This window comes from Echinops telfairi, unplaced genomic scaffold, assembly GCF_000313985.2.
Source record: "Echinops telfairi isolate 266 unplaced genomic scaffold, ASM31398v2 ScPeMD7_1;HRSCAF=3_0, whole genome shotgun sequence".
NCBI classification, from domain to species: Eukaryota; Metazoa; Chordata; class Mammalia; order Afrosoricida; family Tenrecidae; genus Echinops; species Echinops telfairi.
The window spans coordinates 84,166,427-84,180,201 of NW_022103896.1; the positions used below are offsets into that span (position 1 = coordinate 84,166,427).

Sequence of the window (13,775 nt, forward strand, 5' to 3'; positions counted from 1 at the left end):
CCCCCAGGGTAAATTTCTCTTGGTTGAGGGAAGCAAGGCTTGCAGGAAGCCATTCCGGATGTTTGCTGCTTTTCATGTGGAATTTGTGGCCGGGCCAGATAACGCTTGGAGCTCCACTTCCAGCGCGGCGTGGAGCAGAGACTGAAATAGAAGAGTCCGCGTACCACTTGCTGCCTTATCTGCTCCCGTCGTCGCCTCCAACGGAGACAGAGAATTAAAAGGGGAAAAAATTAGATCTAGATAACTGTGTATAAAAGTAAGTTTGGGGAAGGCACGGCAATTCCTTCCTGGAATCATGAATATAAATAAATAAATAAACCGTTGCCTTGTATCTTCCCCAGCGAGGGTGTTAGAAGACCTGGGGTGGGGGTGCTGAACTAAAGAATCCATTCCAACCTCGGATTCGTCGCTCTTACTTGGTTTCTCCAGAATCTCCAGATAACGATTTACTAGCTGAACTCCGAGAATGAGTGCAAATAATACTGAGGCATCATTAGGTTTTAGGTTTTCTTCCGAATGATTTTCCCTTCTTGGCTTCCCTGCACGTCCACCCTGTAATGGGATGGGTGAGGAAGAACAAGAGGATGCAGACCGTGTACAAGGATTAATCCGTGGGTAGAAATTGTTTAATTCACATGTGGATTTCTTGTACCCTTTTTATTTTTAAGGGATTAATCAAGTTGGTTAATTTAGGAAGGAAAACGAGTCTGAAATGAGCATTGCTACTGTTTAGTTTCATTTTCAACACAAACAAAAAATGATTTTTTTTGTTTTCGTTCAGTGCATAAAAACTTCTGAGCTAATATAAAATTCTGCGTTGAGGTGTTTGAAGATATTTATTACGATTCAGAAAAATCAGATAATTCTAAGAAAAAGAAGCATGTAAAAAGGCATTAACAAATGTGATTGAACTCTGGAATGTTATGATATCTGTAAGCGCTCCCAATAAAATGATTAATAAAAAAGGAACTAATGGATTAATTAAAAAGATTGCTAGTATCATTTTCTTATTTATATACCGTCTGCATTGTATTTGTGTTTTATTTTAAAACCTTTTTTGCTTATTTAGCAAATGAAGTTTTAAAGAAAAAATACATGATCAATTTAAGAGCTACTGCTTTAAAACAACCAAATAAAAATAACACCATTCTATCACAAGAAGTCCCACAACAAGATGGATAGACATGATGGGCTTCAACCATAAGAACAGTTGTGAGGATGGTGCAGGATAGTGTTGTTTATAGTCAAAACCAGCGCACTGGCACTACCAACAGCATAATTTCCAGAGGCTTTGGAAGTCTACGGACCTACTTTTCAAAAATCATTGAAAATCCTATGGCTTCAGGTGTACTGACCGAATATGGGGTCACCATTTGTTACAGAGGACTCTATAGAAGTTATTTGTGGGGGGGAGGGGGATAATTCCCTGAAGATTTATCTATTCTTCTTGGAACCTCTGATACCCAGGACCTGTAACCATGTTCTGCAGTCAACATTTCACTATTTTTGTTTGGAGGAGTTTCCCAAAAAGTTTGTTTAAAACTAGTGTGTAGTGGTTCTTTGGAGGAAACAAACCCAGCATCAATGAAATTGAAGAAAAGACCCCGGGTTAGCCAAGGGTTGCTGTGCACTTGGTTTTGACCAATGATTTTGTCACGTAACAACACATTAAGAGCTGTCCCTGTTGCCGTCAGATCTTGCATGTAAGTACTGCTTTTTCATTACACCTTCTGAGTACACAAAGAAAATTTGTTCTGAAGATTAATGTATTGATTTCTTTTGCCAAATTATCTCTAATTATGCAGGAATGACTGTGTTAGTTGCTTTAGAGAACAACCCAAATACACAAACAACAACCTGGCACAGAGCGCTAAAGAGCTCTGGAGGCAGACTACCAGGTGTGAATTCCACTCCCCCCCTCCCAGCCCCCACTTTGTGGGTTCAGTTCCTGAACCTTTGTGCCTCAGTTTCCCCTTGTGTAGAACAGCACCCTATCAGATACAATAGCATCTAACTTGTTAATGGCATGAGCTAGTTTACTAATTAATGCTTGGAGTGCGCAGCATGCTGTAAGTACTGTAGAAGGACTAGTTCTGTAGAAGGACTAGTTTTACAACCACACTGAAAAGGATTTCCCACTGTAAATGCAGAAGACTATTTAGGTAAATGTTGCTACTGGTTTGGGGATTTTTTTTAATGATCATATTTTAGAAAAAAAGAGTAAATCTTGATACACACACATATACATGTTTGTATGTGTATACAAAGAGACCCTTTATATTAAGTTTAAACGAGACAGACAAACCAGGAAGCATCAGGATGAGAGAGACCATTACCATGAGGCCATAATGGTGCCCCAAGTCTTGTTTTTTTGTGTGCGTGAACACATATAAGGAACAGTTTTACTATGTTTATTATACATGTCTTGTAAAAGCATTCAAGGATTGGTTGATCATTCTGAGAAAGGTCTTTAAATTCTTCCGGATGGGTGACTGGATATGTTATTCCATATTCAATCTTTTCCTTAGAAAATGCCAAGGATATTACATTTTGAACATAATGCAAATAATTGGAGCCCTTGAAAGTCAATTTATTCTTTCTCCTTCTCCATCTTCTACCAAGTGTCTTTTGTATCCCAAAGAAAGTTTTTTCTTCTCCCTCAGAACTCTTTATTCTTAAAAAGTATTTTAAATGAGAATGCAAACCATGTACATGGTTTTAAAGGGGGGATGGGACCAGACAGTGTACAGAAAGGGTATAGGAAGAGATATGCTCTGAGCATAGCTATCTTCAAGGGGGATGGGTCCCTCCCCATTTATATAGTAGATGCTCCTGTAGTTCCCAGGAAGAAAGCTAACTGACCCCTGAAGTGCTTTTTGCTGCCGTCACAAAGGTTTGATTTAAGAGGTCCTAAGTAATGGTGCTAAGGAGCCTTGGTGTGGTTGTGGGTTAGTCATTGAGCTCTTAACCACAAGACCAGCTGTTCAAACCAACCAGCGGCCAGAAAGATGAGGGTGAAAAATAAAGCTATCTGCTCCATGCCAAGGCTATTGAAAACCTAGCGTCCTTATGAAGTGGAGTCAATTTGCTGGCTGTGGGTTTGGGCTAAATAGGTAAGTACCCCTCTGTCATAAAGGGTGGCTATGAATAAAAATCTACTTGACAGCATATATGAATGTAATTACTTTTTTGTTGTTTGCTTTCCTTACATAGGTTCTTCATTCGTTCATCAGAACTGCCCTGCAGGGAGCACTTCAGACAGTTTGCCCTAAGTCTCTGCAAGAGGAGGGCACTTGGCACTGGCATCAGCTCCAGCCAGTTTTCCCCAGGACAGGTGTAGCCTGGAAGCGCGGGCTGGGGGGTGGGGTGATGTAAGGGGCAGAAGTGGGTGGGGTGGGGAGCAGGGGAGGGGAAAGGGGAGGGGGCGCGGGGTTGAACCCGGACTGGGAACTCGGGTTGCGGGCTGGGCGTGGGCCTAAGAGCGGCTGCCGGCCCGCCCCCGGGGCTCCATTGGCCGCGGCTCAGCAGAAAAGGCCCCGCTGACCCGGGGCCATCCAGTAGCACCGAGACGCGGGTCTTGCTGCGGGTCTTGCTGCGGGTCTGCGCGGGGCCGGAGCGTAGGCGGCGGGGTGGTGGCCGGCTCGGCGGCGTCGCCCGCACTCTCTTCCGTTGAGCGAGGGCAGGCGCCCCCCGCGGGCCGTGGAGGCAGCGAGTCCGAGCCGAGGGCTGCGGGCAAGGGGGTGGCCTGGAGCGCCATGAGTAGTCCGGATGCGGGATACGCCAGTGACGACCAGAGCCAGGCTCGCAGCGTGCTGCCGGCGGTGATGGCGGGGCTGGGCCCCTGCCCGTGGGCCGAGGCGCTGAGCCCCCTCGGGGAAGGCAAGGTGAAAGGCGAGGCGGCGGCGGCGGCCAGCGGCGCGCCGGCCGGGGCCTCGGGTCGGGCCAAGGGCGAGTCCCGAATCCGGCGGCCCATGAACGCCTTCATGGTGTGGGCGAAGGACGAGCGCAAGCGGCTCGCGCAGCAGAACCCGGACCTGCACAACGCTGAGCTGAGCAAGATGCTGGGTGAGTCCGGGCCCCGCGCGCATTAGCGGGGTCGTGGCGTCAATGGAGGCTAGGGAACCCCGAGTTCCTAGACCCAGTTATAGGTTCCGTCCACCTCCCTTCCCTTCCCTGTACCCGGACTCCCAACTTCTCCAATTGGCTTTGATCTTCGGCCCTAATGGCTGGAACGCGAAGGTCCAGTGATTCCGGGGAGGGGTCCGCCCCATCCCCTAGCCTTTCACCCCTTGTGGGCCCTGTTTCTGTTCCGAGAAAACTGGGGTGGGGGGACGAGATGGGAGAGCCGGGGTCTCCAGGAAAAAAGAAGAGCCGTTTTAAGGACCCACATTAGCTTGCTTACATCATGGACGGAAGTCCCTTGGGGAGCTGGGGTCCCAGACCGTTAACTCTGCCTCCTGACCGTGCCCCCCTCGGGGGGGGTGCCGGGGGCGCGGAGCGCGCGGATAACCTCTGCTTCTTTGCCCGCAGGCAAGTCTTGGAAGGCGCTGACGCTGGCGGAGAAGCGCCCCTTTGTGGAGGAGGCCGAGCGGCTGCGGGTGCAGCACATGCAGGACCACCCCAATTACAAATACCGGCCGCGGCGCCGCAAGCAGGTGAAGCGACTGAAAAGGGTGGAGGGAGGCTTCCTGCACGGTCTCGCCGACCCCCAGTCCACCATCCTGGGCCACGACGGTGGTCGCGGGGCCATGGAGGGCCTGGGCTTGCCCTTTGCGGAGCAAGGCTTCGCCGCTGGCCCGCCACTGCTGCCCCCGCACATGGGCGGCCACTACCGCGACTGCCAGGGCCTGGGCGCGCCCCCTCTCGAGAGCTACCCGCTGCCCACGCCCGACACGTCCCCGCTGGACGGCGTGGAGCCCGACGCAGCCTTCTTCGCGGCCCCGCTGCCCGTGGACTGCCCAGCGGCCTCGGGTGCCTACACTTACCCGCAGGCCTCGGACTACGCAGGACACCCAGAGGCGCCCGCCGGACCCCTGCATTCCAGGCTGGGCGCGGAGCCCGCGGGCCCTGCGCTGCCGGGCCTCCTCACGCCCCCCAGCGCCCTGCACATGTACTACGGCGCCCTGGGCTCGCCGCCCCCGGCGGGCGGCGCGCGCTGTTTCCAGGTGCAGCCCCCTGCTCAGCACCCTGCGGGGCCTGGGCAGCCATCGCCCCCTCCGGAGACCCTGTCCTGTCGGGACAGCGGGGACCCGAACCAGCCAGCCAGTCTCCTCGGGGAGGTGGACCGCACGGAGTTTGAACAATACCTGCACTTTGTGTGCAAGCCCGAGATGGGCCACCCCTACCAGGGGCACGACTCGAGTGTGACTCTCCCGGACAGTCATGGGGCCCTCTCCTCAGTGGTGTCTGATGCCAGTTCTGCCGTATATTACTGCAACTATCCTGACGTTTGATGGCTCCCGAGCTGCCAAGCCTACCGGCCAGAGGCACAAACAGTGTTACACACTTCCTGGAGGTTTAAGGAAATCCTCAGCCTTAAGTTGTTCTGGTTATTTTCTTGTTTTCAAATTGCCTTAGCATATAATTTATGGTAATTTATTTTTCTACCACTTGAACATTTTGGGAGGTATGGGAAGTTGCGGTTCAAGTTTAGTCCAGAGATTTACTTTCCGCAGTGGAATTGTCAGCCTCATTTCTAAGTTAAGGTGACCCGATTTGTACGTGCCCCAGAGCAGTCGGCTTCATTTCCTGAAAGTTTAATGATCAAAGAGATTTTGTTGTGGGTGTGTTTCTTAAAGCTTAAAAAAATAAAAAGAAATCTTTGTTTTCACTTTGCATACTTAGTAAAGGCTGTCTTAAATCAATGTTATTATTAAGGTTTAAAATACTTTGGTGGTGACCTTTATTATAATAGTCCCATAGATTCTCGTTCTCTTTAAAGGTACATCCAAATGGTTTCCAAAGGAAGTTGTGAAAATGAATATTGGGGTACCCTCGTTAGTTTTAAATGGATTTGGGTAGAAAAAGAACCCCGTGGAATGCCCCCTTGCCGTACATTCTAGGTGGTCTTACTCTCTGATGTAGTGGTTCATCTTATATGTAAGTTTTTTCAATTCTATTCTCTCCCTTTAAAGAGCAGCATCCAAGTGGTTTTGGTTTCCCGGTTACTAAATAGCAACCTTGAGACCTGCGTACAGGGGTTTGGGGAAAATTTGATTTTTTTATTGTTTTGTTACACCAGAAATCTTTCCACCCTTCTCAATACTAAACTCGCCTTTAATTTTCACATGTCTAAAACTTTGGAAATGTTACTGGGTTTAAGAAAACTTGAAGGAATCACAGAAACTAATAAAAACAAAACTGACATCATGGCTTTTACCTTTATTGAACCGGAGTCTCATTTCCGTAGTGTATAGGGTATTGTATGCTGACTGTCTGACATTTCCTGACACCTGAAGTTCTTAAAGCTTTGAAAGAAGAGTCCTTGGTTGAAGTACATATACATGATGTCATTTTACAAATACTAACTACCCTCAAGGAGCCCTGGTAGCTCTATCAGGTAAGCACTTGGACGGTGTGCAGTTTAAACCCATCAGCATCTCCTCGTTAGAAAGGCGAGGCTGTTCCTGTAATGGTTATAAAGCCTTAGTAACCCTATACAGGGTTGCTATGAGTTCAAATTGACCTGATGGCACATCATAGAACATCGCGATTATACCTTTAGGAGAAAATTGAGACTCAGCATTCTAAGTAGGGAGTCGGGTCCTGGAGTCTCTGAATTGCTGTTTTCATCAAGTGTTTCACATGGACACAATTTGATACAGTTGGGCATTCAACGTGTTCCCTGTCCCTTCATGTCATTCCACATAGTATAGAGCTTGTGTCTGAGCAAGCCTCAATGGAATGGAAGATATTGTCCCATTTCCAATGAGGAGGAAAGGCACAAACCCTCACCTGGGGGAGCTTAGCATTGTGATTTCTTCTAAGGTGTTTATATCTGCAGGTATTGTGGGAATTTAAATTCTGGTAGTAAATAATGTTCCATAATTCTCCCTGGTGGCACTGTGGGTTAGGCCGTTGGGTAGCTAACCTCATGGTCGGCTCTTCAGACCCACCCGTTGTCCACCCAAGAAAGACTGGTCTGTAAAGATTCAAGTCTCCCAGAGGGTGAGCAACTTGATGTCTATGAGTAGGAAGGTTAAATTGGTGTCCAGGATCAAGCATCTATCTTGAAGAAGAGTGTGGGACAGCTATTGGAGAGGAAATGTTTGGCTTCATATGATTTTTAGAAGCAATCCCCGGATGCTAGGAATGTTAAAGATAAGATGTAAGCAAGGAAATGTACATTTGTTTTGGAAGACATTACAAAGGCAATCTTAAACCGGGCTTATAAAATTATATTATAAAATTGTATATCAGGGAAATTTTTACAATTTAATCCAAACAATTTGCCTCTAGTGCTCAAAAGCTTAATCTCATGCAGGTGGTTCCACCTGAGCTGAGTTCTCAGAAGCATGACTTCTGAGGAGATCATTAAAAAGAGCAGAGGGGCTCCCCTGCTCAGTTTCAAGTTCTTTGACACTAGGCCTGCTTGAGATTTGTTTTTGCTTCTGGCGGCAACTCTAACACAAATTGTCACGAAGGGAGAGGTTAAATAGGAAAAAGGTGAGAGAAAATAAAATCATTAGAGCAAAGAACTAAAAGTCTTATAAAGAAACATACTTAATCACCAGGTTTAGTTTGGGACAGAGCTACATGCTGAAATTGTTAAGGCACAACCAATCCTAGGTAGTAACACAGAAAATCAAGCCCACTGCCTACAAGTCAGTCCTAACTATGGTGACCCTATGTTGGGTTTCTGAGGCTGTAAATCCAGAGCAAATAGCCTCGTCTTTCTCCTGCAGAGCACCTGGTAGGCTTGATTTGCTTAGCCTGCTGGCAAAGCTTGTTTCAAATGCAAATATATAAAATGTGCATTGTTTCCCCATCTCCAGCTAGGGGGATCCTTCAGAAATAGGAGACAAGAATCAAGAGGATTTCTCTTTGAGAGGTCTAAGCATCCTGAATGACTCCTTTCTTTAAATTCTACTTAGACTCTAAGGAGAATTTAGGGCTTAGGTCAGTGATTCTCAACCTTCCTAATGCCATGACCCTTTAATACAGTTCCTCATGTTGTGTACACTTGGTGACCCCCCCCCACTATAACATTATTTTCCCTGTTACTTCATAACTGTAATTTTGCTACTGTTATGAATTGGGCAACCCCTGTGAAAGGGTCATTCCACCCCCAAAGGGGTTGTGGAGACCCAAAGGTTGAGAACCACTGGTATAGATAATAGTCTGAAGGTTAGGGGTCTCCTCCCCACCCCCACCAAGAACCCAGATGGATGTACATATGGTTACCATTTCAATTATCATTTCACAGAATTCCTTATACCCATCCAAGGGCCAGGAGGAATCTGGAGTCTAAAATCCAGTTGAGAGAATGGTGTGTCGGAAGGGAATATACCCAAGAAAAGACCAGTTCTCTACAGCCGAAAACACTATGGGATATTGCGCGAACTCTCTGCTGTTGAGATTTCTCTTCTGGTGGCGTTTGAATCAAGGCCTATGGGGAGTAAGTAGCCTGTCCCTCATTCAAAATATAAAGGAAAGTATACAGGAAATCTGTGATGTCCTGCCAAGGTGAACATAGGATCTTTTCCTTTTTGGCAGTTGTGGTGACGCCAGTAGCTAGTTTCCAAGGATGGTCCATGGTGAATCAGCACCTTTGATAGTTTACATCCTTTTATTGTCTCCTCCTATGTTTAATGCAGGTTGGACTTGCTGCTTTAATCCAAGAGAACGCAGAATTCCTGAGTCGGTTCAAGGACTAAACTTGCTTATTGTTCTTAGAGCCCTGAGGTAGTATGTGCAAAGCCCATCTTTGTGAAGAGACCACTTGGAGACAGATTCCCAGCAAGGGGGAGGAGCTCAGTATCCACCACCCTACACACACACACACACACACACACACACACACACACACACTCACTAGCGCGCCATGACTCAATGATTCAGTTCCATCACCATCTGCTTGTAACTCTAGGGAAACAACCTGGAATAACCCAAGCCATCAACTTATGGGAGAGGCAGGGAAAGAGCTTTGTGTTAAGCCATTAAATGTGCAAGTGGTTTGCTATGCAGCAACAGATTTCTGCAACTGTTATTATCTTTAAATAATTTCATATTTTACAGTACAGGTCTGTGAACATGGGTGGCCAAGGAAAGAACTTTGGGGTCTCTCAGTGGCCCTAACTGAAGTTTAAGTTAACAGAGTGTAAAGCATGGACACAGGATGGATGATGACAAGGTATTCTCTAGTAGATGCTAGCCTCCCCTTTTGGGGTAGGAGATTTCCTGACTGGAAGCCAGCATGGAATTTACACAACTTTGAGAGATCAAGAAGATAGAGGGCATTTTCTTTCTCTTTAGGACCCTGACTACATCTCCACTAAAGGGATCACGGTGAGTTTGCCATGCTGCTGAGCAGGTTCTGATCTTTAGCTGGAGACACAACCCACCCTGCCCATCCCCACCCCAGCATGGATGGGCTGACTTTCCTGTGTATTGATCTGGTGCCATTTACTGAATAACTCACTTGGTAGTTGGTATCTGGGTCTTTCACCAGGGGTTGGGGATTGGGGGCATGAAAGACCTTTGGAGTTCCCGCTTGACTTTTGTTTTCCATTTGAAATGATCATCCAGTGTCTAAATTCATTTCTTTGGAATGATGTGTCAGAACATGGGGGAACTTAACACTAGGGATTGGAGCAAGGAGATGAGATAATGCCAGGAATTGCAGAGTTCCTGACGAAAGCCTTTGCAAACCAGTTAGAAGGTCCACCTTGCTCAGTTAACTTTGTGATTTTGGAGATGTTATTACTCTTTCTGCTCATGTGTACAAAGCAGGAATAATAATAACTGCTCTTGCCTTCCTGAATTGTGCTAGCACGTTCCCTCCCCATCTCTATAGCTTGATTTTATGCACTTTTTCTCTATCTCAGCAGACTTCAGGACTTAATTTCATTCTTCCAGTGGGAAAAACAAGACAGCATCAGTGTCTTGTTGGATTTTTTGCATAGTAGACTAACAAGTTAACGCCTTACAAAAATTATACATTGCCAGAGATACATCATCTGTGGTTTATTCTGAGCTTTGGACAGCTCAGCTTCTTTGATTATAAAATGAGAATAGAAATATTTGCCACTTGAAAAGATCAAAAGAAATTATTCTTGATAAAAGAACTTCATGTAAAGGATGCCGTGATACTATGAATTTTCATTGAGAATAAATACCACAGTCTGGTGAGAAAGTCAGTAATTGGGATGCATGGAAGACAATATCACCGCTGCATGCATTCACTTTTCCTTACAGCCCTTCCTCCCATCATTCATAGCGCCTCAGGTCCTGAGTGCTATTTCCACATTATTCACTTCTTTAGGACTGGACAGATCCTAAATTAAAAAAAAAATGTTTGTTGCACTGTATTATCGTTGAAAGTTTACCGAACAAATCAGTTTCCAATCTGATAATCTGCACTATAGTTTCAGGCACTCCCCACCTGGCATCAGGACGCTTCGCATTTCCGCCCTGGTTCCAGGATTTCTTTAGTCCCAATCTTCTACTTCTTCCTGCCTTCTCATCTTTGCTCTGGAGAAATGTTGCCTTTTTGATCTCCTGTAATTAATTGTTCTAAGAAGCATGTTTCTTTGGGAGTGTTTATTTTACCGGCTTGTGAAAGGTGGGCTCTGGGAATGACTTCAGTTCCAAGTCAGAAGGGTGCCCGCCTGAGGACAGAGCATCAGCTCAGGAAGGTGAGTAAACAAAGTGGAATGGGGAAGAACACGGTAAAAAACAAATTCCAGCTTCCTGCAGTTTCAGGTTGTTAAATCACTCAGTGCACTCAGAAGTGATTTCTTTCACCAGGGCAACAGTGGAAAGGCGAAGAGAAGAAAATCCAGAGCCAAGAGCCAAGTGAAAGGACCGTTTTTTGTAGTTGTTTCTTAGCTAATGACACCTTCTACTTAAAACTACAAAGTAAGCCCATTTTGTAGTTTCAAAAAAATGTTTTAAAGAGTTTTGTTTTTAATAGCAAGGATTACACCTGCACGCACATGCGCACATACACACATATACTAGCAATACTAAACTAAAAAACTTAGTGAGACTACATGATGAAGAAATTTAAAAATACTCAGGCTTGTAGTTTGAATAAAACTAATTATGGATTGTGAGAAACAATATAATTTTATTCACCTTTCAAAAATTTAAATTCTAAGGTATGCACAGGGTTTAAAACTCCAGACATCACCATGGGTTTATAATTAAACCAAGGGTTGGAGAAGGTTCTCTTTCCTCTCCAGTACCAGCTCCACAGGTCAATGCCATTCCTGTCCTATAGAATCACCTCCAGGGAACTCTGGCGTCCCAGTGGGCTTCACATTGAACTACCAACCACCAGGTCTGCTTTTGCAAAGACTTAAATGCTCAGAAACCCAAAGGGCACTTCTACTCTGTCCTGTGAGGTCACTATGAGGCAGAAATGACTCGATGGCCATGAACTTGATGTTTGGGATTACCTACGTGAATGTGAATGCTACCTGCATTAAGACTAGAAATTCTGTTTTCCGGTTGCTGATTAATATGCTTGCACAACGAATTCTAGATTGGTCATTTTTAGACACCAACTTCTTGCTATCAAAGTGAAGAATTTCCAATCCTATTATTTTCTCTGAATATAATTGTATCCTTATTTCAATTTCTTCTATTAGGATTCCATACTTTTTTCTTGTTACATCATAAAAACACAATGTCTTGATTTCCCCTAGTGTAAAATGAGAATCTTCGCCTCCCCCCTTCCCTGCGACGCTCCTCCTCCTTTCTTTGAAGCGGAACATTTATGGAATGGGAGTGGGGTGGAGAGTGAGAAGGATGTGGGGGCAAATTGAACATGGATGACTATCTCCTATGAAAGGTATTCCTTTTAAAGCATCTCAATGCCAGTCAGCAAGGACTGTGAACTGCGGTGTCACACTGTAATTTTAAATCCACTCACTTTGTACATCACAAATCATTTAAAAGTGACAAATTCTGAACTCAGTGCTCCCTCCACCTTAGCTTGTGCAAGCATGCCTAGATGATGTCCTCCCGCTGGGCGAGGGCAGGGCTTCCCCTTCCGTGACCAGCCCCCTCTGCTGTTACGAGACAACACACCACCGGATAGAGTTTAACTTAGAAGTAGAAGAGGATCCTGGGTTTGGTCATTAAGAACCACCAGGGGGTTGTGTGGGGAAAGGCACACAGCCAGAGTAGCGAGTGATTGAGCTCCCAAGAACTTATTCCCGGACCTTGTCTGGAGAGGCCTGGGTAAAAAGACGCTGCCAGAAGCCTGCCTGGCAAGCCAGCAGCCAGCCAAGGCATTGCAAAGGACCTTCTAGTCCAGCGCTTGTCCCAGCTTTGAAGCTCCCGAGTTCCAGTGCCACCGGAGGGCTGCACGCGCCCGGCTCATCCTGCTCTGGGTACCGTCGGCCAAGGTCGCGCGGTGGGGCGCCGGCGCCCAGCTGGGGTCCAGGACTCCTGCAGGAGCTTCCTTCCCCAAGGCTGGCCTCGTGCTGGGCGCTCCCGGAGCGAACTCACCGAGTGGACACTCATCGGGTCTACCAGAGGAACCAGGAACGCTCCTGCCTCTACAGAGGAAACATGCCGCGGGGTATTTTTCTCTGTGGTGACATCAAACTCCCAAAGCGCCGGGTCCTTAGGGTGATGCGATTCGCGATACTTTGAGTTCACCAAGCAGTGCTGGCAGCGGCTTCCTGCGTCAGGGATGGGCAGCAAAGCTCCCGCGGACCCAGGGATCCCGCCGTCCCCGGCTGGGACGCGGGTGGAGCCGCAGGCCCGGAGTGCGCTGGAACGCACGCGGCGGGGTCCAGGCCAGGAGACCGTGGGAGCCAAAGCTTCCCGGCCCTAGAGGGGCGCCGGTATCTCCCGGGCGGCAGTGCCAGGCATGATCCGGCCTCGGGTTGCGGGGCACCCAGCCAGCCGGCAGCGCCAAGAGCAGCCCAGATACCGGGGTACCCCAGTCCTGATCCAAGAGAGGATAGGAGCAGACTGCCTGCGATCGAATACGGCCTGCCTGGGCTCCTGCCCCTGGTGACTTGACCGGAGTGCGCCAGGCGGTTGGTTGCTGGTAGCGAGGTGCCGCCTAGGCCTCAGGCGAACCTTGAATGCAACGCTTCCAGGTGTGGCTGGGGCGAAGGCAGGGACCCGAAATGACAGGACTGGACGCGGAATCTGAAGTCAGCGAGGCAGGGCCTGGGGCTGGGGCCAGAGCGGGACTACGGGAGGGTGGGCACGGGCGGGGCCAGGGCGCCTGGGGCTCCGGAACTTCAGGGAGGTGGGGGCCCCCAGCGGCTCTAAACTCCGGATGGTGTTTTCAATCCCAAGCTTTTCTTCTGGGGAAACAATGGACAGGCAAGAGGAGTTGAACTTTCGTCCGTTTCTAATGGCTTCTTGGTACAAGACAAAGAACACGAACATTTGCTGTTTAGGTAAAGGTTTTAAGGCGCCTTGCAATTAGGCCAGGTTCTCTATAAAGGGATCTCCAATGGTCACATTTCAAGTGCCAAAGAGAAAAGAGTTGAACTCTTTCTTTTGTGCCCAGGCAAGAGACTGAGAGACAGGGTAGTGACTCATTACACTCTGCCCTCAGCACCTTCACGTGAAATGTTTGAACG

The 13,775-nt window shown here is 47.5% G+C and overlaps 1 protein-coding gene and 1 pseudogene across 1 annotated transcript; one reads left to right on the plus strand and one right to left on the minus strand.

Annotated features, from left to right (window-relative positions):
* The window catches only part of LOC101640539, a 65,754-nt pseudogene extending 61,997 nt beyond the window's left edge, over positions 1 to 3,757 (minus strand).
* On the plus strand, positions 3,756 to 6,369 carry SOX17 (SRY-box transcription factor 17). Its single transcript, XM_004697561.3, has 2 exons — positions 3,756 to 4,065; positions 4,531 to 6,369. Exons 1-2 carry the CDS (start codon positions 3,756 to 3,758, stop codon positions 5,451 to 5,453), a joined length of 1,233 nt encoding a protein of 410 aa, XP_004697618.1. The 3' UTR covers positions 5,454 to 6,369.
* Positions 6,370 to 13,775: the final 7,406 nt, after the last annotated feature.

Coding starts and splice junctions, on each gene's coding strand:
- SOX17 (XM_004697561.3), top strand. CDS start 3,756: ATGAGTAGTCCGGATGCGGGATACGCCAGTGACGACCAGAGCCAGGCT. Junction 4,066..4,530: donor TGAGCTGAGCAAGATGCTGG/GTGAGTCCGGGC, acceptor CTTTGCCCGCAG/GCAAGTCTTGGAAGGCGCTG.